This window comes from Macaca nemestrina, chromosome 14 (assembly GCF_043159975.1).
Source record: "Macaca nemestrina isolate mMacNem1 chromosome 14, mMacNem.hap1, whole genome shotgun sequence".
Classification (NCBI taxonomy): Eukaryota; Metazoa; Chordata; class Mammalia; order Primates; family Cercopithecidae; genus Macaca; species Macaca nemestrina.
The window spans coordinates 117,076,899-117,100,363 of record NC_092138.1 but is presented as its reverse complement, the minus strand read 5'-3'; the positions used below and the strand labels follow the sequence as shown (position 1 = coordinate 117,100,363).

The window sequence follows — 23,465 nt, the reverse complement described above, 5'->3', positions numbered from 1 at the left end:
ATTTTTACAACCGTTCAAGGAGAAGATGAGGCAGGCTGAAGCCAGTCTGACCCGTGCCATGGGCACCTTCTTCGGTGACTATTGGGCCATTTTCTGGGGATTTCTTCCTGGTTTTCCGGGAAGCCCCACGCTGGGGCCCTCAGGCGCTTTCCTTGGCCACAGCCTGAGCAGTTCTGCCCCAGCCCTGTCCTGTTCCTGTCCACCCCCAAAGGCCACACCTTGGGCAGCACGTCAGGGTCCTCCCTTCCCAGCAGGACGAGTGCCTCAAGTGTGCACCGCCGCCTAAGGGTTGCCAGTGGCCTGGGCTGGCCTCGCCTTCCAGCTGCCAGGGACTTCGGTCCTCATGGGAGAGCGGCCTCCTGGGCTGCACCTGGCAGTGTTGGGCTGCCCTGGCCAGGAGGGGTAAGGGCCCACCTTGCTGTGCCCTGAGCCCTCACCCTGCCCCGGCACTGATTCTCGATGGGGAGCGCAGTGCTGGGCTGCCAGGGCTGGGTGGGCCCCTGGGGTTGGGCTCTGGGGCACAGGTGCCCACGTGGGCCCTGGTGCGTCACATTGGTGTGGTCCTGGGAAGACAGTCTGTCACCCCAGCCTCCAGCAGCTGTGGCCTGTGTTTGGGGTGTGGGGCTTGAAGTTTATGAGCTCCTCAGGAGAGTTCCTCCAGCCCAGACCCTGGCAGGGAGGGCCTGTGGGAGCAGTGGGTCAGGAGACGGGCCATGCCAGGAGGAGGCCATGGGCACTACAGGCTCCTAGAAGCAGGCACACCTGGACATCAGTATCCTTCAGGACATGGCCTCTCGTGGTCATTGAGATTGGCCGTCCCCAGAGAGCGGTCCCTCCCCGTTCTTCCCAGCGGGGTCAGTCCTGCTGCTGGTTCATGCCCTCGCTCACCCAGACCCTAGTGGGACACCTGAGGTGTGGTCAAGTTTCTGAGGGTAAATAGCACAGCGTGGACCTCCCTGGCCACGCCGCTGCCCCGGCTGGTTTCCCCCTTCACACATACTCAGAGGAGGTCAGCGCTGGGCCCTGCAAAGCTCCAGCCATACCCTCCAGTCGGGGGATTCCGTCTCCCTCATCGTTGCTTGAGGCTCTTTGGTATCTGGGACGGAGCAGAAAGGCAAAGACATGAGTGTTTCCCCAGACCCAGGGCCAGAGCCAGCCCTTCAGAGTGTGTTCCCACAGGCCAGGTGCCGTGCCCCACTCCTGTAATCCCAGCACTCTGGGAGGCCGAAGTGGGAAGATTGCTTGAGGCCAGGTGTTCAAGACCAGCCTGGGCAACATAGGGAGACTTCATCAAAATTAACTGGGCATGGTAGTGGCACCTGTGGTCCCAGCTACTCAAAAGGCTGAGGTGGGAGGATCACTGGAGCCCAGGAGGTCGAGGCTACAGTAAGCTGTGATTGCACCACTGCTCTCCAGCCTGGGCAACAGAGCAAGATCCCGTCTCTAAACAGCAACAAAGCATGTTCCCAGGGAGGGAGCTGAGCCCGGGGGCCACAGCATAGCGGGGAGAGCTTGGAGTTTGGGGCTCGTTGGGGAGGGTGGGGGGGGTTCCGTGGCTTTCCCCACCCCCTGCTTAGTTCCATGTGTGATTTGGGACGTGCCGGGGCTGGCCTTGGCCGTGGCCTCTCCTGGTGACCAGCAGGTGGGACCTCAAATTGCTCCTCCCAAAAAAATCCTGGAGGCCTCCAGCTCCTCCCCACCCTCCCCCTCACCCCTCTGTGCCCCTCTTCAGACCCTAGTGGCCCGGGAAGGCCATGAGCCCTTTTTCTTTGTGGCGGCCACAGGCTCTGGGGTCTACATCACACGCGGCCAGCTGATGAACTGCCACCTCTGCGCAGGGGTGAAGCACAAGGTCTTGCTGCGGAGGCTCCTGGCCACCTTCTTTGACAGGTAGGTCGGGGCAGGGGTGCTGGAGGGCACAGTGGAGCTGCGGAGGGTTCTGGCTCCTTTAGCTGTGAGCTGCCTGATTGTCCAGGGTTGTGGCATTGAAAGTCCCCTTGCATTCCTGACTTCAGCCGCGGCCTGTCAGCGCCGGGACGGTGGAGAGGCTCCCGGGGAGCGAGGGGCTGTCTTCATGGTCTTTCTCAAAGGGCCTTATGGATGCAACCCCCACAACAAAAAAAAGCAAAGAGCCACACTTACTCTGTCGTGCTGATGGGCTGACAGAACCCTTCCCGAGGACACAGCAGCTTCCTCAGATGCCCCCAGAGTCCCTGAGGACAAGGCTTGGGTCACCTTGCAGCCCCGTCACCTGGTCATCTTCTCAGCCCAGACACTTTTCCTTTGTCTTGTCCCTCAGAGGGTGGCTGGGCTGGCTGCTGCCACTGGACCACGAGCTGGGACACATGCAAACCAGCCAAGGGTGAGGCCAAGTGGCCTCCCAGCAGGGCATTCGCACGGGCGGGTCGCCTCCAGGTCCCCTCTCCGTCATCCTCACCCTTTCTGGTCCCTCCACCAGGAACACGCTGGCCAACAGCTGTGGGACTGGCATCCGCTCATCCACCAGCGACCCCAGCCGGAAGCCGCTGGACAGCCGGGTGCTGAACGCTGTGAAACGTAAGAGCCTGGGGTCTCCCGGGTGGGGGACTGGGGCTGAGGCTGGGTTCGGATCCCAGCCTGAGGAGGACTGGGTGGGCCCCGGGGGTGCTCCCGGCCACCTGCAGTTTCCGTCCCCGGGGGCCGAGCGTGGTCGGATTGAGGGAAAGACAGGAGAAAAGAGCAGCTCTCAGAAGCCAGGTCTCGAGGTGTTAACGTTCTTGGTAGGTTTCCAAGTGTGATGAATTCAGCTGCGAAACTATTTTAATATGTGAAATAGATCTAATTTTCCTTTTTGAACAAAACCCCTTATTTACATTTTGCGGTTATTTTGAGCCTTTGCCATCTGTTCGGCCGGCTTCTGCCTCCCGCTCTTGGGCGTGTGGGGGCGGAGCCCGGTCCATCTCCGGGGCAGACCGCCGCCCCCCGGCCCGCACCCCAGATGTGGAAGATGCTGACTGCTGCCGGCTCACACCAGGTGGCCAAGAGCACAGCCTCCTGTGGCCCTCAGCCCAAGAAGCATTATCTTGTTTTCTTCCTTAAAAAAAAAAAAAAAAAAAAAAAAAAAAAACCTGTGAGGCAAATTCTGTTTTAGAGCAAAGGGGCCTTTGCATCCAGGAATTACAGTCCCAAAGCGTAGGGTGGCAGCCGCGGCTCTGGGAAGATTCTGGGAGGCACCAAGGTGGACGTGGCACCTGGGGCCTGCCTGTGGGTTTGATGCCGTTGGGAGGAATGGCCCGGCCTTGGCCTGGGCTCCTGCTGGATAAAGGAGGCGAGGGTTGCTGAAGTGACGGCTTCTGTCGCTCCCCTCCTCCAGGCTGGGACTGGGACGGGGACGGGGAGGGTCTTGTTATTTCTGAGAGGGGGACCCTCTGACCAGTTCCCGTTAGCCAGTGGGGCTAGGGAAGCCCGGAGAGATTAAAAACAGGCCTGAGCCTCACAGCTGGCGGACAGCCAAGGCTGCTGGGCCTGACCAGGCCAGAGACTGTTCCAGAGGAAACGGGTGGGGAGGCCTCCCAGGCCGCGCAGTGAGAAAGGTGACCTCTGGTCTTCTGCCTGAGCCCAGGGGAGCCCCAGGAGCAGCCAGGGAGGCTCATCCAGGGCATCATGGTTCCGCGGCCTTGGGGAGGGGCGGGCCCTCCCGGCAGGCAGGTGGCTGAGCTCACGCCGCCCCGTCCTCACAGTGTACTGTCAGAACTTCGCCCCCAGCTTCAAGGAGAGTGAGATGAACGTGATCGCTGCGGACATGTGCACCAACGCCCGCCGCGTTCGCAAGCGCTGGCTGCCCAAGATCAAGTCCATGCTGCCGGAGGGCGTGGAGATGTACCGCACGGTCATGGGCTCCTCGGCCGCCAGTGTGCCCCTTGACCCCGAGTTCCCGCCCGCCGCGGCACAGGTGTTCGAGCAGCGCATCTATGCCGAGCGGCGGAGCGACGCGGCCACCATCGTGGCTCTGAGAACTGACGCTGTGAATGTTGACCTGAGCACCGCCACCAACCCGGCCTTCGATGCCGGGGAGGAGGTGGATGGGGCCGGCTCGGTCATCCAGGAGGTGGCCGCCCCTGAGCCACTGCCCGCCGATGGCCAGAGCCCCCCACAGCCCTTTGAGCAGGGCGGGGGCAGCCCCAGCAGGCCCCAGACGCCGGCGGCCGCGGCCCGGAGGCCGGAGGGCACTTATGCAGGGACTTTGTAAGCGGAGCTGGGTGGCTGCGCGAGGGACCGAGTACTAGAGCTGCTTGCATGCGTTACTAATACAAACAAATGTGATCAAGCCACTTACCTACTGAACTGCTACTGTTGCCTGAGAAAAATGTGATTTTTATTCTGCTTGTATTTAAAATTGATGAAGGAAACAAATGCATTCATTATACTGTAAACAATTAGGCCACTGGCAGCCTCCTGTGAGGAAGCTCCCAGAGCTCCCTTTTGATATTCACAAGGTCAGTCTCCACGTGTAGCTTCCCTCCCCCTTCTCGGGGAGGGTGGGAGGCCGCCAGGCCCCTGGTGCCCAGCCCTGCCCCTTCCTCCCTGCCCTTCCTGCTCCTTCTGCCCGGAAGGCGAAGCAGGGGCGGTGGCCTGTGGCAGGGGGTGGGGTGAGGGCTGGGGTGTGCGTCACTGACCCTTCCTTCCTTACCCATGGAACCCCTCTGGGGTAATGGGGCAGGGCTCAGGCCCCAGGGCCCTAACTCCTCGTTTTTGCTTCTTTCTGAGACTCGGGGCCAGGCCCACCAGGCCTCCCACCTGTGTGGGGTGTGTGCACGAGTGTGTGTGTGTGTGTGTGTGTGTGTGTGTGCGTGTGCGGGGGCGTGGCGAGGGGGCAGGGATGGCTGTGGCTCACCCCTCAGGGGTGGAGAAAAGGGTACTTTATTCTGCCCCCTCACCCTGTCCTTGTTCTGCCCAATCCGTCTCGGCTCTGCAGCCCCTCGGTCCCCTGACCCCCAGGGCACCGCTGACCCCGCCTGGCCTCCCACTGTCCTGCCCGGGCCCACTGTGGGACGTGCACAGCTGACGGAGCCCACGCCGCCCTCTGCCGCCTCAGCCACTTTGGGATTATGCTTGTCTTGTTTTTTTTAGGTTTTGTTGTAATTTAGATCTATTTCATGTATGGTTTGGAAACTTTCCGACTCAATAGAGCAAAAACTTTGGGTGGGATGGTGTACCTGTCCCCGGCCCACCATGACTTGGGGCGGGTCATCTGTGGCAGTCAGGGTGCACCCCCCTGGCCCCCCGCCCAGGGCCAGGGACCACTCCTCTCCCACTGGGGGATAAAAGGGGGTCCCGGATGGGTGACCAGTATGTGTGAAGCTGAGCTCAGGGTCCGACCCGGGGAGGGGGGCTCCGCTCAGGCAGGAGGCAGTGGCCAGGGCTGGGCCAGGGCGAGAGTGAGTCCTCCCAGTACTGGGCTCCCCATCTGCCTTGGGAGTGTGCATGGATGGAGGCTGCAGGAAGGAGGTGGCCAAGACAGGTCTGGGCTGGGGCAGTTGGAGGTGTGGGCACTGGTAGGGGACAGAAGGTTAGGGATGCATGTTGGGGGCCAGAGACAGTGGAGGAAAGGCCCATGGAAGATGGGGCTGGTAGGTTTTGAGGCTGGAGTGCTTCCTTTGAAATTTAATTACTATTTTTTAAGTAGTGGGGGTCACAGACCATGTGAAGTCCTATGTGAAGTGCTGGTGTGGCCACCTACCCAGGTGCCTCTCCCTTTTGTTTTGGGGGCCTGGGCCCTTGTCCAGGGGCAGCCGTCCTTCTGAAGTGTGGCCAGAAGAACCCCCCATCCCAAGACTTGAAACGTCTATTGCTCACCTCTGTCCCTCCAGGACTCGGCTTCCCCATCTGCGTGTGCAAAACAAGTGCAGCGCTGTACCCGTCAGCACCCCCTCCCGTGTGCACACAGGCCGGTGAGCGGTGGCCGACCAGCACACCCCACTCCCCCAACCTCCACAACCCATCAAGTGGAGGCCGCCCCCGCAAGGGGAGGACCTTGTGCTGCACCCTGGCTTGGGGACCTACAGGGTGTGGGTTAGACGCATTCCCACTGGGTAACCCCTTTCTGCCCCACAGCCCACCCCTGTGGCAAGGCCCTGGGAGACCTCCCGTGGGGCCGCCTCTATAGACTGCACTCAGCCCCCTGGGCTTCCTCCAGCCACGCCCAGCACGTGCCTGCCCTCTAGAAAAATAAATTGCTTTCCAGAAGGAGGTGGGGGACCATGGGCAGACACTATGGACACTAACCTCGGCCCCTCCACCCGTTCCTCAGGGCCCAAGTCCAGGGAGACCAAGGCCTGCATTCCTAGGGCCGGAGGTGGATCAGTGGTGCAGAGATTTCTGGACCTCCTGCTGAGCTCAGAGCCACCCAGCCTAGAGGGAGCCTATCTCTGCCTCTTCCTCCCCTGTCTTGGGCCCAGGTGGGGTTGGAGCCCCCATGGGGCCCACTGGGAACCTGGACCAAACCTTCCCCGGAGCTGGGAGGAAGCGGGGGTGGGTAGGTGAGGTTGAGGGGCACTTCAGTTCCCTCTGGAGTTTCCTGCATCTGCCCCACACCCAAATTTGCACTTTAATTTGACCATCCCTGGGGGCCTGGCTGCTGACAGAAGGGCTCTCTCCGCCCTCCACTCCAAAGTGGGTGCCCCTCACCCTTGGCCAGGACAGGGAGGGAGCCGCTGGCCGCTGCCGGAGGCGGTGGCTACACAGAGGACGCCTGACTGCTGCTCAGGCCTGCACAATGTCCCGTGGCCCCTTCCTCGTTTGTAATCGCCGTCTGTTCTGTTGTTGTGGGTAAGGAAGGCAAGAGCTATAGGTAAAACTTAAATAATAATAATTTAATGTGAATGGGTTCTGAGCTCTCCCTGCGCCCCGGGCGGGCCAGGCTGAGCATTTTGCACTAATGTGTCCCACGGTGGGCGTGAGTCGGGAGTGTCTGCGGACGTGCATGGCTGCTGAGCGGACCTGCCGTGTGCTCCCTCCGCGTCCTGAATGTACCGTGGGGCGGGGGCGGCGGCCCGGGCTCGGAGGGGCCTTCCAGAGTGCCTTAGCATCCTTTGATCATTTTTCCCAAGGAAACCAATTAAGAAAGCCGGACCCTTCCCTCCTTTGTTTACAAGATGACTAATTCCAGAATCCGGGGTTGTCCTGTCCTGTGAGTGTGACCCTGACTCATCCAGACCCTGTAGAGAGAGACGAGCCACTCAGTATTTATGAGCTGTCCGCACCTTTATCCCTAAGCCTGACTATTAGCAATACGCATATCCTATATAGAATCTATTACAGAGCTACGTTATCTCCGCACCTTTTAAGGAGGACAGAAGGGACTGGACTGTGTTGGAGCTGCCGCCTGGCAGGTGGTGGGCCTGATACCTAGCCGCCTCTCCTTCCCTGCCCTCCTCTTCCCCAAGGGGATGGGCCCAGGAGGCAGCTGGTTTGCATGCAGAGGTCCAGGAGGGACTGGAGGTGTGACAGATACTGTGAGCCCAGCAGGCCGCGCCTGGCTGGGTGCCTCGGTACTTGAATTCTGTCTTGTTTTCCGCACTGTGTCTGCCCACCCGAGTTCTCTGTCGTCACTTAACTTTGCATTGGATTTGGTTATTGTACTTTGCCCCTGAATGTGGATGAAGCTGTGGGCGAGAGGCCAGCAGGACCCGCCTGGATGTCCCGGTGTTGGCGACCGTGGGTCAGGGCTCCTAGGAGGTGGGAGCCGGCTGCCTGGCCTCCTTTCTCCTCCAGAAAGAGTCATTCTTTGGCATTTGTGTTTGCCAGGAGGAAGGCGGATGGTAGGGACAGAGGGCTGGTCGGCCCTCGGGGCTGGACCCCTCTGAGGGGACTCTAGTGCCTGACCCTGGCCTGTCCTCATTCGACAGCTGGAGCTGTAAGCACTGGCCCAGTCCCCCCACCCCACCCAGCCGTGTACTGCCTGGGTTCCCCTCAGAAGGGAAATTTGTATGGAAACATCTTGAGCAAGTGGAAAAAGGTGTATGGCCCATGAACCAACTGCAAACTCCAAGAAACCTGTCTGCCCTCTGCCAGCAGCGAGTCCTAAACAGAATCGAGAACTCGTAGCTGTCCTCAGCTGTAACTACTGTTTCAGAATGTTGCTGCCGTATAAATTTGTCATGTCAGCCAGCCAGCTCCGGCTCCGTGTGCGAGTGTGTGTGTGTGCGCGCGCGTCTGTGTCTGTGTGTGCGCGTGCATGCGTGTCACCACCGGAGCATTTAGGGCTTGGTACAAGATGTTTCTCAAATGGCAAAGGTTTTTCGTGTGTGTTTGTTTTGTTTCTTTGGAAAAAGAAAAAGAAAGGAAAATTATGCAGAATCGAAAGCATTCAGATTGGACGACCTGCTCGTATTCCGATCAGTCGCTTCCACTGTTAGCATCGTACACATGATTGTGATTTTTATGTCAAAAGAAGCCAAAACTTGCAATACTATTTTTAGCAGACAAAAAAAAAAAAAAAAGAAAAGAACTAAGTATAAAATGTATAAATATTTTTGACTTGAACATTTGGATGGCACTGGGTGCAAGTAGAACATCCATCCTTCGGACGGAATGTTTGGAAAAGAGAGACTTTTAAAAAGGAGACGTTTGTTTTAAAGAGTCTGTTTAGGGGTTAAAGTACTGTAACTCACGACTGTTAAAAAATAAATTTTCCTGTGCTGTAAAGGAAGGTTTCACAGTACCACTGAGTTAGATTTCAGCCACAGAAGATGCTTCGCTTTTTTTTTTTTTTTTTTTTTTTTGTCTTTTTTTAAGGAGGAAGCCTTTGTTTTGTTTTCCTAAGCCCTCACTCTCTTTTTGTGCTGTTACTCGGTAGAGTCAAGACTGTTACTTTTTAGCCATGGCTGACATTGTATCAATAACTAAAACTGAAACATCCAAAAGCGACCAGGGAAACAGAGGGCTTCAAGCGTGCTCAGAGCCGTTTCAGACAGTGGAAATCCATGACAAGCAAACAAAAGGATGTGATCATTAATTGTAAAGCGCTTTGTAAAATTCACATTTACAAAATAATAAAGTCAGTTCAAACCTAAGTTTCCTGGACTTGACTTGGCCCTGTGGGGTTTGGGGGAGACTCAGAGAAGCCAAGGTTGGGCTGTTGAAGGCAGGGTGGCCAGTGGTCCCCCAGGGGCAGCCTCAGGACCCCTGCCCCTGTTAGCGGCGTCCCCAGGCCAGCTGTCCACACAACAGGGCAGGGATCTGGCTGTGGGGTTCAAGGCCACCTGACCTGTCTCTTGCTCTCCCCAGTGTTTTACAAGGTGAGTTGGATGTCTGCAGGTATCAGTGTGCCTGTTAGAGGGGAGCCCTGTCCGGGCCCCCAGGCGACCTGCCAGGACGGAGGGATCTGCTTTTCAGGGCCTTGGTTTTATCATCTGAGAAGTGGGGCAGCCCCTGCCTCACCTGCCACCCAAAAGGTGCATGGCTCCCTCTTTCCCTCCCCCTCCCCCCTGCCACCCCCTCCCGGGCCACGTCTGCCCCCAGGTGCACAGAGAGACAAGTGCAGGTGGGCAGAGCTGGGCCCATGGGATTGGCCTTCTCTCCAGCCCTGAGGCTGGTGTCCTGGGGTTCAGGCTGCGTGGCCAGCCCCACTTCCCTTTGCTCCTCTGGCGTGTCCACAAGGACAGGCCGAGTGCTTTGCAATCATGTGTCCCCCAGACCTGGGGTCCTGCCGGGCCCTTGATGGGTGCCTCCAACGTCTGGAAGCACTTTCCTCTGGACACCTGCATGGTGGGCTCCTCACTTCCTGCGGTCATGTGAGGGTCTCGTCCAGGGGACCATCCTGATCACCTCACGGACACCCCTCCCTGGCCTCTCTTCCCCTTTTGCAGGGTTCGTGGCACCTGCTCTCCCGGAGGGAAGTGGTGAGTTTATTGGGCAGGGCTTCATGGCCGTGTTCCCAGAAGAGGATCCTCTGGGCCAGCACAGGGCAGCCCCTGATGTCTTAAATGGATGGATGTGGTTTCCACACGGGCCCCCTGGATGGAAGGGCCCCTGTGGCAATGCGGATGGTGGCTTGGGGTCACCCTGAGCCATTACCTCCTACAGGAGCCACATCACCACCCTGTCCCCACCAGGAACGCCCAAGGGGTCTGTTCCCTGGTGGGGGCCGGGAAACACGGAGCGTTCCGGTCCCCATCCCACCACCAAGTCCAGCCTCAAGCTGCCAGGGTAAGTGCGTCTGACTCAACTTCCCTGGAGAAGGAGCAGAGCCGCCGGCTCTCAGGACTGTCGTCCTGCCCTGGGCTTTCAGTGTCATCCTCCTGGAGAAGGAGCAGAGCCCCCGGCTCTCAGGACCGTCCTCCTGGAGAAGGAGCAGAGCCCCCGGCTCTCAGGGCCGTCCTCCTGCCCTGGGCTTTCAGTGTCATCCTCCGGGCTAAGGAGCAGAGCCGCCGGCTCTCGGGGCCGTCCTCCTGCCCTGGGCTCTCAGTGTCATCCTCCGGGAGAAGGAGCAGAGCCCCCGGCTCTCGGGGCCGTCCTCCAAGGCAGGGTTTGTTTTCAGGGCTGGTCTGGCCACCCAGCCCCTCTCCTCCAGGCCGACTCTGCTCTAGACAAGTGGCACGTGCCCGCCCCACCTGGCCTATTCATTCACCTGCACGGGGTGGACTTGGCAGATGCTGAGTGTCCAGGCACCTGCCTGGCTGGTGGGGAGCTTGGTGAGGACAGGCAGCTTGGATGCACACCTGCAAGACCCCAAATGCCCCACCCAGGTGGGTTCCAGGCCACCCCAGCAGCCAGGACTGCTGAGGTCTGGGCAGCGTGGTGAGGGGAGGAAGGGTCGTGGAGAATGCCCCAGCTCTGCTCAGGAATCCCGCCACTCTGGGAGGGGGCCCACCCAGCCCACCCAGCCCAGCCAGCCCAGCCAGCCCAGCCCAGCCCTTCTCCCCCGAGTCAGCCCTGGTTTTCCAAGGAGGAGGGGGAGCCAGGCACCTGCTGCCCATCCCATCCCATCCCATGTCCCGTATCCCCCATCCCCCGTCCTTCCAGTGGCTGCCTCGCCCTTGCAGCCCCCACAGAAACCGGCTGAGGCATCAGGGCACCTCCCCCTCCTGGTGCCCCTTTGTCAGTTTGGACAGGAGGGTGCTGCGTCAGCAGGACCCACGGCTTTGTCCCCGGCCCTTTGTACTTCGGCACAAAAGGGTCAGGAGCCCTGGGTGGAGGAGGGGCCCGGGAGGGAGCTGAGCCCAGAGTCTGGGGAGGGAAGGGCGCCTGCGGGGAGCCTGAGGGGCTGGGATGGGGCCCTGTGACCTCCCTCACTCCTGAGCTGCTTTGGGTCACGCGTGCCTTCTGGCACCCGTGGGATGGACAGACCCCACTCTGATGAGAGGAAGGCTCCCCGGGCTGCCAGTGAGAGCACCCCTGCCTTCACCGGCCTCCCAGCCTGATTCTGCTGTTACCCAGGGGCTGGGGGATGTCCAGCCCTGCCCTGTGCCCGTCCCACCAGGCAGCCTGTGAGGAGTAGGCTGGCCAGACATTCTGTTTGGCGGTGGACACAGGCCTCCTGGGGAGGAACCATGGTGCGGGCGGGGGGAGTTTTACGGGTAAAGGGAAGGAGGGCGGGGCCAGCAGGTTAGGGGCAGAGGGCCCCTAGCTGCTCGCCTGGAATGGCTGACCCTGCGGTGGGTTACTGTGGCCCTCAGGCCAGGACTCTCTCTGGTCTCAAAGACTGGAAGATGTCTGGCAGTGGGCACCTCAGGCCAGAAGAAGAGTCCGGGGGCAGGAAGGGGGGTGGGGCGGGTGGGGGGAGGATGGAGCCTCATCTGCCCGCCCACAGGCACCCGGCTCCCATGACCTCTTGATCACTGGGGGCCCCACGTGGGTCTGAGCACACGGGTGAGGGGCAGGAGGTAGATTGAGTGGTGGGGTGTCCATGGGTTCCATGGGCTATAACAGAGTTGAGGGGTAGAGAGGCTTGGAGAGGGCTGCATCCCCACCCTCATGTTGAGGGCCTGAGGCCACACCCTCCCCTTGGGGCTCCCTGGGGATCTGGGGCCATCCTGGAGGGCTGGAGCTGGGAGCGGGTAGAGGAAGCCTGGGGTGGGGTTTGGGGGAACTCCAGGTAGCCCCACTGGAAATGCGGCAGAAGTGAGCTGAGGGTTGGGCTTCCAGAGGGAGTGGGGAGCCGCTGTGGAGGGGTCCGCCTGGTGCCTGGGACCCCACCAGGCTGAGGGAGGCGATCTGGGTGGGCCAAGGGTACTGAGCAGGGCTGGAGGTGGGAAGGTTCCCAATGATTAGTCCCCACCCACCCTCTCCAGGGCCTCTCTCGCAGGCAGGGCTCAGCTGGCTGCGGAAGGCTTGGGGGCCCAGAGAGAGAGGAGTTTGGGTGGGGTGCACAGACCTCTCAGTGAGCAAATAGCCAGGCTGAGCCACCAAAGGAACTGGCTCTCTGCCAGGTACCATTCCCACCCACCCTCAAGACCCAGGCTGGGCAGAGCGGGCGTCCTGAGCTGGGGGCAGGGGCCTTGAGATGGGGCCAAGGCTGAGATGTGTGGCTGGCTGCCAGCTCTAGCAGGTAAGATGAGGCAACCCAGGGAGGTCACTATGTGTCCCTCTGGCCCCCGTAGTCGGGCAGGTTCTGAAATGGGGCTCCCTGAGCACAAGCGCCAGGTGCCTGCCCTGGCACCAGGAGGCAGCTCTCCCTCGCACAGGAGCTTCAGGGTGCCCCCCTCCTTCCAAGCCAAGCCCTTGAGAAGCCAGCTCCATGGTGCCCATCCCTCGCCCCCCTCAGCCCCTCTTCCTGGAGTCCTCTTGAGGCCAAAACTAGGCTTCCTCTCAAGGAAGCAGCCGTGGCCCCCAGCTGTGGGCCGCACTCAGGAGGGAGGGAGGGAGGGTCACACGGGACAGTCAGGAGGCAGAGGGACAGAGGGACAGCCTCAGAGGTCCTGAGCACGTGTCTTCATCCCCCGCTCCTCCTCCCCTCCAGCTGGGAGGCTCCAGCAGCCCAGGAATGTCCACAGCTCTGGCTGCCCACTGGGGCGCTGGTTCCCCAGCTGTCCCATGTCCCTCGTCAGTCGGCCAGGACCGTTCCGGGAGACCAGCGCTTCTCAGTGACTTCTCATCGAAGGGGCTCTGGGACAGACACGACCCGGTTCAAGGTCGGGCTTGGGGCCTGTGAGCTGGTGAGAGGGCACGTCTTTCCAGGCACCTCAGCCCAGGGGTGGCCCCGGAACTGGGATCCCAGCCCAGGGTTGAGGTCTCCTACCAACCACACCCACATGTTGAGGTGCCACCTGTCCCTTCACCTCGCCCCACCCCCACCACGAGGGGCTTCCTCTGCTCTCCTCCAAGGAGGGACGGATTGGGCTGTTTGGCCCTGTCCCTCAGGGGGCAGGGTGACATGGAGGTGGCTCTTTGGGAAGGGTGACAGTAGCAGTGGCAAGAGCATGCACACTGGCCAGTCAAGCTCAGGACACGTCTGAGGGAGTCAGCACCAGAGCTGGGGTGGGCAAAGGCAAGGAGTCCTCCCTGGGGTGCCCTCAGGCCAGCCTGGCTGCAGCTGGGCAGGTGGAGTTCTGCCGGATCAGGGTCCCTGGAGAGAAGCACTCCGGCAGCCCCAAAGACCCTGCAGGACCCCACGGTCACGGCAGTGCCCCTTCCCACTGCCCAGAGGTGCAGCCGCCCGGAACCCATGAAGATGACGACCTGCAAACAAAGTCCGTTTGCCAAGTGCAACATGAAGCACCCTAAAACAGGGATGCACCCCAAGGGCACGAGGCTCCGTGAGGAGAGTCAGGCTGACAACTCCCTCCTGCAAGGGTCCACTTCGTGAGGTGCCCTGTCACCAAAATCACGGAGACAGGAAGTAGGATGGAGGGGCCCGGCTGTGGGTGCAGGATCCAGTGTTTCGTGGGGGCGGAGCGTCAGTTGGGGAAGATGGAGGGTTCTGCAGACGAGGGTGATGGCTGCACGACAAGGTGACTGTGCTCAGTGCCACTGAGTTGTGCACTGAAAAATGGCTAAAATGGTGGATTTAGACATAGCCGGGCGCAGTGGCTCATGCCTTGTTAGTGCACAGATCTGGCTCTGGGGATCTGGCGTGGGCCTGGACTCTGCCTTCAACATCCTGGTCACACAGTGAAGCCGTAAGGGCATCCCTTCTGCCCCGAGAGGTCGGCCCACACTCTCTGGTGGAGAGACCTGGCTTTTTCCTCATGCAGCACAGACTTGTGTGCAGAGACTACACAGACCAAAAATTGCACACTCGCTGCCTCCGGCGTTTGTGGTCTGCAGGCCTCGTCCAGATCGGGGTGCTCCGCACATCTTTGCTCAGCTTCCCTTTGCCGGGCTCATGGGAGCGCTGGGGTGGAGGTGTCCTCACTGCCTGCCCGAGAGGCATCCACGGTCCTCGCTGGAGATGTGCCCGTATGCCACCCCCTTACCAACACTGGGGCTTACGAATGGTTTCCTTTTTTACCAGATGGATGAGTGTTTAAAAAAAAAAAAAAAAAAGGCCGGACGCGGTGGCTCAAGCCTGTAATCCCAGCACTTTGGGAGGCCGAGGCGGGTGGATCACGAGGTCAGGAGATCGAGACCATCCTGGCTAACCCGGTGAAACCCCGTCTCTACTAAAAAATACAAAAAACTAGCCGGGCGAGGTGGCGGGCGCCTGTAGTCCCAGCTACTCAGGAGGCTGAGGCAGGAGAATGGCGTGAACCCAGGAGGCGGAGCTTGCAGTGAGCTGAGATCTGGCCACTGCACTCCAGCCTGGGCGACAGAGCGAGACTCCGTCTCAAAAAAAAAAAAAAGAAAAAGAAAAAAAACCTTCTTCTGACCTGTATGGTAGCAAATCTCAGTCAGCGGTTGCACTCCCACGTCCACAGCCATGCTGTGCCTGTCCCGGCCACATGCATGCTTCTCCTTGTTCACCACGGAGCCCTGTACCATTCCTGCAGGCCTTCCCAGCTCATTGGGTCTCTGTGGCTGTCACATTGCTGTGGGGTGGGCATTGGCCCAAGAGAAGTTCTGAGTTTCTCTTTTTTTTTATTTATTTATATTTTTTGAGAGACAGTTTCGCTCTTTCACCCAGGCTGGAGTGCAGTGGCACGATTTCGGCTCACTGCAACCTCCGCCTCCCAGGTTCAAGTGATTCTCCCACCTCAGCCTCCCAAGTAGCAGGGATTTCAGGCGCCCGCCGCCATGCCTGGCTAATTTTTGTATTTTTAGTAGAGATGGGGTTTCACCATGTTGGCCAGGCTAGTCTCGAACTCCTGACCTCAGGTGATCTGCCTGCCTCGACCTCCTAGTGTGCTGGGATTACAGGCGTGAGCCACCGCGCCAGGCCTGAAGTTTGGAGTTTCTGTATCCACTCATCTGGCATCCTCCTCCGAGGATGCGTTTTTCTCTTTGACGCTGGCACCTGAGATCTGGGTCTGCTGATAACGGGGTTTCGGAAGCCTTGGCTGGTCAGGTTGCTGAGCAGGGGAGGACAAAGCACCCTGGGGCCTGGGGCATGGCTGGGCCGCCCCTGCCTGGCTGCTGACAGTGTGGGCCTCACTGCCTCCCAGCCTCTGCCTTGCTTATGGCATTTGCACTAAAACCATTTCCCGGCCGGTGGCTCATGCCTATAATCCCAGCACTTTGGGAGGCCGAGGCAGGCATATCACTTGAGGTCAAGAGTTTGAGACCAGCCGTAGTGAAACCCCATCTCTACCAAAAATACAAAATTAGCTGGGCGTGGTTAGGCAACCGGGAGGCAGAGGCTGCATTGAGCCAAGATCACACCACTGCACTCCAGCCTTGGGCAACAGAGCAAGACTCCATCAAAAAAATATAAAAATAAAAATAAATAAAACTATTTCCCATCCCCCCAGAGCTGCCCGCAGTGGAGGGATGGGAAGAGAGAGGGTCCCACTGCCTGGGAGCAGGGCTGCTCTAGGCCCATCTCTGTGCCACCAGAGGCCAAGTCACAGCAGAGCCGCTGCAGGGGCCTTGGGGGCACCAGCAGTCTGCTTGCCCCGAACAGCCAGGCATGACCACAGAGTCGGAGATTGGTGACTGGATTCGGCATCAGAAGGGACAGGGGGCCCATGACAGAGGTCCCGGGGCTGGGGGAGGTCCCTGGGTAGCACCTGTCTGTTTTGGTTTCAGTTTCTGGAATCAGAGTCTTGAGGCTGTGAGAACTGGCAGCCGCAGCCGAGGGCCAGCAGGGGCATCCCACGCTTTTTGTGAACGAGGCCTGGGGAGCCCTGCTCCCAGCTGGCATCTCACCTGGCATGTGAACGATGTGAGCGTGTGGCACTTCCAGTGCCAACCTAGCCCAGGTGCTGGCCAGGGGGCAGGAAGCTGATGACAGTGTCCCTCCTCCATGGTAACAGTGGCTGTGGCAGAAAGAGGACCCCAGGCCCGGGCACACAGAGGGGCTGGCAGGATTCTGGAGCCGGCCCAGAGGCACCTGTGCCACCCTGGAGTGGCGGGGCTGGCAGCCTCGGTTCCTGATAGCGCCAGGGGAACCCACAGAGGCTCCTCCTGCTCCTCCTGGTTCTCTGTATGCCCACCCCACCGGGCTCCAGCTTCTCGCACCCAGGGGAGGAGGAATGGGGGTCACCTCCCGTCAGAGTCCCTGGCTTGGGTGGGAGCCACTGTGGTCAGTCGTGAAGCTTTGAGGGAGTGCTGCATTGGCTTTAAAACTCAGGCTCCCTCTGATGGGACAGAGGAGGAGACACCTGGAGACCCCATCACTCCACCCGCAGGTGTGGTCACCCAGGAAGGCCTGGATAGTCCCAGGAGGTCCCCCATCTGCACAAGGCACCCCCCTAAGTTGTTCCAGCATCTGGGAGCACCACCTGAGGGTGCAGGTGGTGGGGCCAGGCCAGGAGCTAGGCGGCAGGGATCCTGGGGCCTTGGGCAGGCCACCCCTCTCCTCGCCCACCTGAAGGAGGCTGAGTATGTATGTCCCTGCCAGCCCTGATGGGCTTCCACACAGATGCCAGGAACCACAGGGCCCTGGACAATCACAGCCTCAGGACCACCCCCTCCTTCTTGTGCCCCCAAGGCGGTGGTCCGAGCAGACCCAGAAACAGCCTAAACAGAGCTGACTCTGGGGTCAGCCCATGTGGAAACTCCAGGGGCTTCAGTCCCGGGCTAGAGTGTGCAGAAGGAGGAACCAGCCAGCTCCACGCTGGGCCACAGCCAAGAGGAGAAGCCGGGACTGCAGGAACGGAAGGCAATGGCCGGGCCAGCCCCAGCCGAGTGGGGACAGGCGAGGCTCCCGTGGGACTCGATGGGAAAGAAATCCCACGCTCTGACCCACTCCGAATACGCACCAAGCCCTCCTGTCAGATGCTGATGAGCCCGGGATGTGTGCCTCTCCCCAGTGGGAGTGCATCAGTGAGTGGCCAGGCCTAAGCCCTCAGGCCATTTAGCTGTCACTGGGTGGCAGAGAGGACCGTGGTGCGCTCTGCGTTCTGCAGGTTGATGGTGCATTTGTACGGAGCTCCGCCTGCTAGAACAGCGTTCCTGGAATGGAGAGGATGGCAGGACTCACTGGAATGGAAATCAATTTGATTAGAGAGCAGTCAATTACCGCTAGGACCGCGGCTGTGATCCGGGTGGAGAACCAGCTCCGTAAAAACATGTACAACTTCCCGGGGAAATGCTGGAGAGAGGATCTGAGGGGGTGGGGAGGCTGCACAGCTGTGCCCAGCGCAGTGCTGGCCTGGGCCTCGGGCTGGGAGGCGTGGGGGTCCCTGGGGTGCTCCCCATTTGGCCTTGGTGTGTAGCTCAGCTCCTCTCAGCCCCAGTGTTCACCTCTGTAAAATGGGATAATGCTGGTGCTCACCAGCAAGGTATGGGGGGGGCTCAAAGTGGCCATTTTTACAGAGCACACAGCAGTGCCTGAGTGTAGGACACCCCAGGAAACGCCTGGTCAGGCAGACTTTGCTCAGCCCAGATGGAAGCTCAGCTGCCTGACACACACGCTGGGCCCCCTGAAGGATTTCACTGGGGGATTCTGTGCCAAAACACCGAGAAAGAGCTGGATCCAAACACCACAATTACCCAAGATGGGCGGGTCGAGTGGAGAGGACCATGAAGGGCAAGGGTCCTGGGCTTACGTCCTGGCCACCCTGAGCCTCAGTCTCCTTCTCTGTATGGGACAATGACCACCTCCCCGGTTGGCAAGGGAGGACTGACCACAGCAGGATCCCCTCTGTTGCTCCCGTGCTGGAAGCCAGAACATGGAGGGCCCGCGACCGCAGCCTGAGCCCCACACGGAGGCCGGTGCGGTTCTGTGCTGCCTTCTCCCTCATGGGCTCTGGTCAGGGATGCAGGCCTCTCTCCGGCCCCCACCCTTGTCACACAACAGAGGCAAATAGTGCCCTTGGAAATAGCGCCCGTGGAAACGGCTCCCGTGGTGTCGCTGTGTGGAGGGTGAGCCAGCAGCACAGAATGGGCCCCGGACCCACCAGACCACTCGGCCTTCTGTGACAATCACAAGGAGCCCCTGGGCAGAGGCAGTGCCCGGCATGTGGTGGTGGGGAGGGAGAAAGGATGGGGAATGGAGATTCGCCCCTTCCTCCCCTTCAGCCGAGTGCCCTTGTGCAGTAGCAACCCTCACACGTGTGTGCAGCGGCCTAGCCGTCGGGAGCCAGGTGGGCCTGAGACCGGGTCCCAGCTCCACCTCCTGGCTGGGGGACTTTCAGAGTCACTTGTCTAAGATTTTGTAAAATGGGATCACGATTGCCATCTTACAGATGTGTCACGGAAATTGGAAAACAGTGTCCATTCAGTATTTCCTGAGACGCTACTGTGTGCCCCGAGCTCTGTGGCTGGTACATCGCAGATGCCCCACACAGGACCTCCAATTCTCATGGTTTCCACGGGCCGAGCCAAGAACGAAGCAGCCTCCTGGAGCATCAGGCCAGACCTGCTGCTACAAAGCTGAGACAGGCGTGACCGCCCAGCATGGGCTCACAGCGGCTCAGCAGAGCCTCGGGGCCGGAAGTGCCCTCAGCCGTTCCATCGGAGTCCCTTTGGTTCTGCTCAGTTCCACAGCTCACCTGGCGTCAGCACGTGCAGATGGTGGAACAGGCCTGGTGCTTCCTCCAAAGACCAGGCTCGTGGGTCATCGTGGTGACAGAGCCGCGGCGTGCACCCTCGGCAAAGTAGACCCCATCCTCTCCCTCGCGCTTCCTCACGTGCTGCAGAGGTTATGATTCCCATTTAGCAGATGGGAACGTCGTGGCTTCCAGAGGCTCCAAATCTTTTTATTTTGAGACGGAGTCTCGCTCTGTCACCCAGGCTGGAGTGCAGTGGCTCCATCTCGGCTCACTGCAAGCTCCGCCTCCCGGGTTCATGCCATTCTCCTGCCTCAGCCTCCCGAGTAGCTGGGACTACAGGCGCTTGCCACACACCCGGCTAATTTTTTGTATTTTGTTTAGTAGAGACGGGGTTCCACTGTGTTAGCCCAGATGGTCTCGATCTCCTGACGTCGTGATCCGCCTGCGTCAACCTCCCAAAGTGCTGGGATTACAGGCGTGAGCCACCGTGCCCGGCCCAGGGGCTCCAGATCTTATGGTCAATGAGGATGTCAAATGGCGCACTCAGACCCTGTGGAAACAGATCTCAAAAAGTTACACACAGAATCACCACGTGACCTGGTCGCTCCCTCCTGGCACAATGTGTGCACGAATGTTCACAGCCACAGCGCGGATGACCCTTGGAAAGACTGCTAAGTGAGGGAAGGCAGCCACAAAAGGTGTGTGCGGCCCCACTCCATTGATACGAAAGGCCCCGAGCAGGCGACCCTGTGGAGACAGACGGTGGACGGGGGTGGCCGGGACCTGGGGCGGTGGCCAGGGAGGTGTAGGGGTGGCTGCTGAATGGGGTTGGGGCTTCCTTTGTGGGAGAAGGTTTTGGAACTAGATAATGGTGGTAGTTGCACAATAATATTATGTATGTACTTAATGCCACTGGATTATACAGTTTGCACTGGTTAAAATGGCAACCTGTGTTTTGTGCATTTTACCACAATTTTTGAAAAGCTAGAAAAAAAGCCACCTCACAGCTAGTGAGTGGTGGAGCTGAGATGAGAATCTGAATCAGGCCAGTGCAGCTGTGCCCTCCACCAGCCACTGTCCCTGTGTGGGGACCTGGTGCTGGGGAGGTTCACCTGGGCCGGGTGCCCTCACCAGGGCTGGCTGTGAGTGGGGTCTGGCATACCCAGGGCTTGCACATGGGCAGGTGGGTGGTGGGCTCCTTGCACATTTGTGCCCCCAGTGGCCCGGGCACAGGGATGAGACATGGCTCTGCCCCCACTCCATTCGCCTCCATTCCAGGCTCAAGGGGCACTGCTGGCCCCTCCTAGGGCTCTGACTTCATCCTGCAGAGGATGGCATGGTGAGGGGTTGGCCTGGAGTGGGAGTCCAGCCCACGGGACATTATTGATCACAGGGAAGAGCCGGGGTGACAGGGGCTGGCCCAAGGCTGAGGGCTCCCTGGTGCAGGAGGGGCTGTCCCTGGGTACTCTGGTCCCGGGCAGGGCCCACCCTCCCTTCCAAGCCAGGGGTGGACTTGGCCAGGAAGGGCCACAGAAGGTGGGGGGTGGTGACCAGCCAGCAGGCAGGGAGGAGGGGGCTGCAGAGTCCGCAGACCCCTGCCCTTTCAAGCCACCAAAGATGTTGGGCTAACCCCTCCTAGCCCCTCGCAGCCCCATGCCCCCTTACAGAGAAGGCAAGGGAGCTGTTCCAGGCCGTATGGATGCTCGGGGAAGCAATTCTGGCTCTAAGCATTTCTGTAAGCACCCAGGGCTGGCGGCTCAGAGTCCAGGGTCCAGGGTGGGTGGCCCCTGCAGAGGCAGCCATAGGTACCAGTGAGTTCACAGGAAAGGAACCCCAGGGGGTCACCTAGCGGCCCTGGCTCACGTCAGATCAGGGAGGAGGCAGAGGGCAGTGGTCAGGGCGGCAGGGGAAGTCTTTGTGCTGGAGATGGCCAGGAGCAGGCTCTGCAGGGTGTTCAGGACACAGGAGGGAAGGGCGGGCAGGTGGTGGCACGGCCTGAATCCAGGTGGGAGGCTCAGAGTCCAGGCCTGTCAGAGCCCCAGCGGTAGGGGTAGAGGGCCAGGCAGCCACGGAGCTCCTGCAGCCTCGAATACTGGGTCAGGAGCAGACACCTCTCCAGCCTGGCTCTGCAGTGCCTGGGGTGCTGCTGCCCAGGGAGAGCCGGCCAGGCCAGGCAGACCCGAAGCAGCAATAGTGGTGCGCGCCCCTCCCGGGACCGTGCTTTTCCGCAGCCGCGCTGAGTTATGTGCTGGCTGCTTTTGTATTTAGAGAGTGGAGCAGATGGTGGGCGCAGTAACACTTTAAATTAAGGATTCCAAATACACATTAAATTTAGATTTAATAAGACAGTTATTGTATGGAAATTCAGGCCCACCGATTATTTTTGAATATTGGAGTCTGATCACCGACAGCTCCCATCGCTGGGATTTGCACTGAAGGCGTGGCGGGGAAGTGGTGGCTCGTCTACCAAAGCCCCCAAGGTCCACACCCTCAAGCTCCAGAGCCTGCCCCTCCGTTCCATCCTCAGGGCCCAGGAGGCCAGTGAGGGGGGGCAGAACATCACAGCCGCTCCTGTGGGGTGAGCCCCTTACGCCTCGGAGCTGTCCTCGGAGGCCTGGCAGGTGCCCTGGAATCCACTGGAAGCCACCCGTTTTGTCCATTTTGCAGGAAAGGAAACCAAGGGGTGAAGGAAATCAGAGGGGTGAAACCATGTGGCCCAGGCCACTCTTAGAGGACCAGGCTGGGAGAGGGGACCTGGTGCTGTGAGGGGTATACCCTTCTGCAGGGCATAGGCTGGGCCTGGGAGGGGAGCCTGCTGCTGCTGGACATCTCGGGCCGCAAGAACAACCTTGAAGCCTAAATCCCCAGCCTGTCCTGGCTGGTTGGGGCTTCTTCTGTCTCTCCCAGGAGAAAAGCCTCGCTGAGCGAGGGCAGTGGGGAAAGGGGGCGGGGGCACTTCCCAGCCACAGCCCCTCCCCCAGCAGCAGCCTCCCCGGGCTCCTGGTGGGTTGAGCAGCCTCAGGAAGGGGGATTCCGGGAGCTGGCCAGCCCCCACTCCCCGCAGGCCAGCCCATCTCAGCCCCCACCGCCCCAGCTTCCCCTCAAACCAGGGGCTGGAAGCTGCTAAGTGCTCGGATGATTTCTTATGGCCGCGATAAATCTGGTCTTTTTGTCCCTCCAGAAAAAGAAGGGGGGGCAGTCAAGTCTCCAGACCGGACGAAGCCTGAGCCCTCGCGACCGCCGGCAGAGCCACGCCCGCCCGGCCACAGTTCCTGTAACCGGCAGCTGCACTGTTTGTAATAACTCCTTGGCAGACATTTATCATCCACGCCAGGGAGCAGAGAGGCCTCAGTGCGGGCCGGTGGCCTGGCCAAGGGCTGGGCTGCCTCGGGAGCCACATGGCCTCTCTGTGCCTAGCCCAAGGCCCTGCAGGTGCCCAGCAAGACAGGAACACCCCTAGCCTGGGCAGGAGGCTGGGGTGCTGGAAGTGTCTGGGGCCTGCAGAGCGTCTAGCCAGGGGCCACCTGCTACCTAGGAGCCAGGTCAACCAAGGTAAAGCCCTGACTTCCTCCAGGAAGGGGCCCTGGTGTGGGACCGGGCTAAGGGCTTTCCTCTGCCCCTCTTTGTCACCTCCAAGAAAGGACCTTGGGATGAAAGAGCCAGGAGATCCCAGAGGGAGGTGGCTGCCCTCGGTGAGAACGTCAGGACTCCCAGGGCAGGGGTGAGCCATGGTGGGGGTCTCCCGTGTGGCCAGTTGAGCTCCAAGGGTCTGTCCCTCACCCTCTGGCCAGAGGGAACACATAAAAATACTTAACACCTGGCCGGGCGCAGTGGCTCAAGCCTGTAATCCCAGCACTTTGGGAGGCCGAGACGGGCAGATCACGAGGTCAGGAGATCGAGACCATCCTGGCTAACCCGGTGAAACCCCGTCTCTACTAAAAAATAAAAAAAATTAGCCGGGCGAGGTGGCGGGCACCTGTAGTCCCAGCTACTTGGGAGGCTGAGGCAGGAGAATGGCGTAAACCCGGGAGGCGGAGCTTGCAGTGAGCTGAGATCCGGCCACTGCACTCCAGCCTGGGCCACAAAGCGAGACTCCGTCTCAAAAAAAAAAGAAAAAAAAAATACTTAACAGCCAGTGAAATTCTCGTTTCATACTAGCAACAAATCAATTTCTAGTATATGATCCATCCAATTTGGGGGCATATTTCTATTTTTAAAATGCACTGTTCATTTAAAATCAAAACTTAGGTGGGTGTTCTGTGCTTTTCTGGTGAGCTTCCCTTACCCCATGGGGTCTCCCCTTGCTCACGACGCCCAGCTCTGTTCCCCGCCTGACCCCCGTTCCATCCTGTCTGGTCCTCCGCCAGGTCTCTGCCATGTAGCCTTGGCCACCCCAACCCCTCTGCTGAGAACACCTTCCCTTTTGTCATGGCCGCCCCAGCAGGGAGCCTC

General features: G+C 59.9%; 1 protein-coding gene across 5 annotated transcripts in view; it reads left to right on the top strand.

Moving 5' to 3' along the window:
• The window catches only part of LOC105471918 (NACC family member 2), a 111,922-nt gene extending 92,548 nt beyond the window's left edge, over window positions 1-19,374 (top strand). For 4 of the 5 annotated variants that reach the window (XM_024789788.2, XM_011724744.3, XM_071078605.1 and 1 more), the window contains 3 exons: window positions 1,785-1,890; window positions 2,459-2,556; window positions 3,720-9,053. In XM_024789788.2, the coding sequence (XP_024645556.1) occupies window positions 1,785-1,890; window positions 2,459-2,556; window positions 3,720-4,228 (713 nt within the window). In that variant the 3' untranslated portion in view covers window positions 4,229-9,053. Of the gene's footprint in view, window positions 1-1,784; window positions 1,891-2,458; window positions 2,557-3,719; window positions 9,054-9,848; window positions 9,882-10,065; window positions 10,189-18,707 lie in introns of those variants that run through there. The other variant, XM_071078604.1, reaches the window with a different exon arrangement.
• The last annotated feature ends 4,091 nt before the right edge of the window (window positions 19,375-23,465 follow it).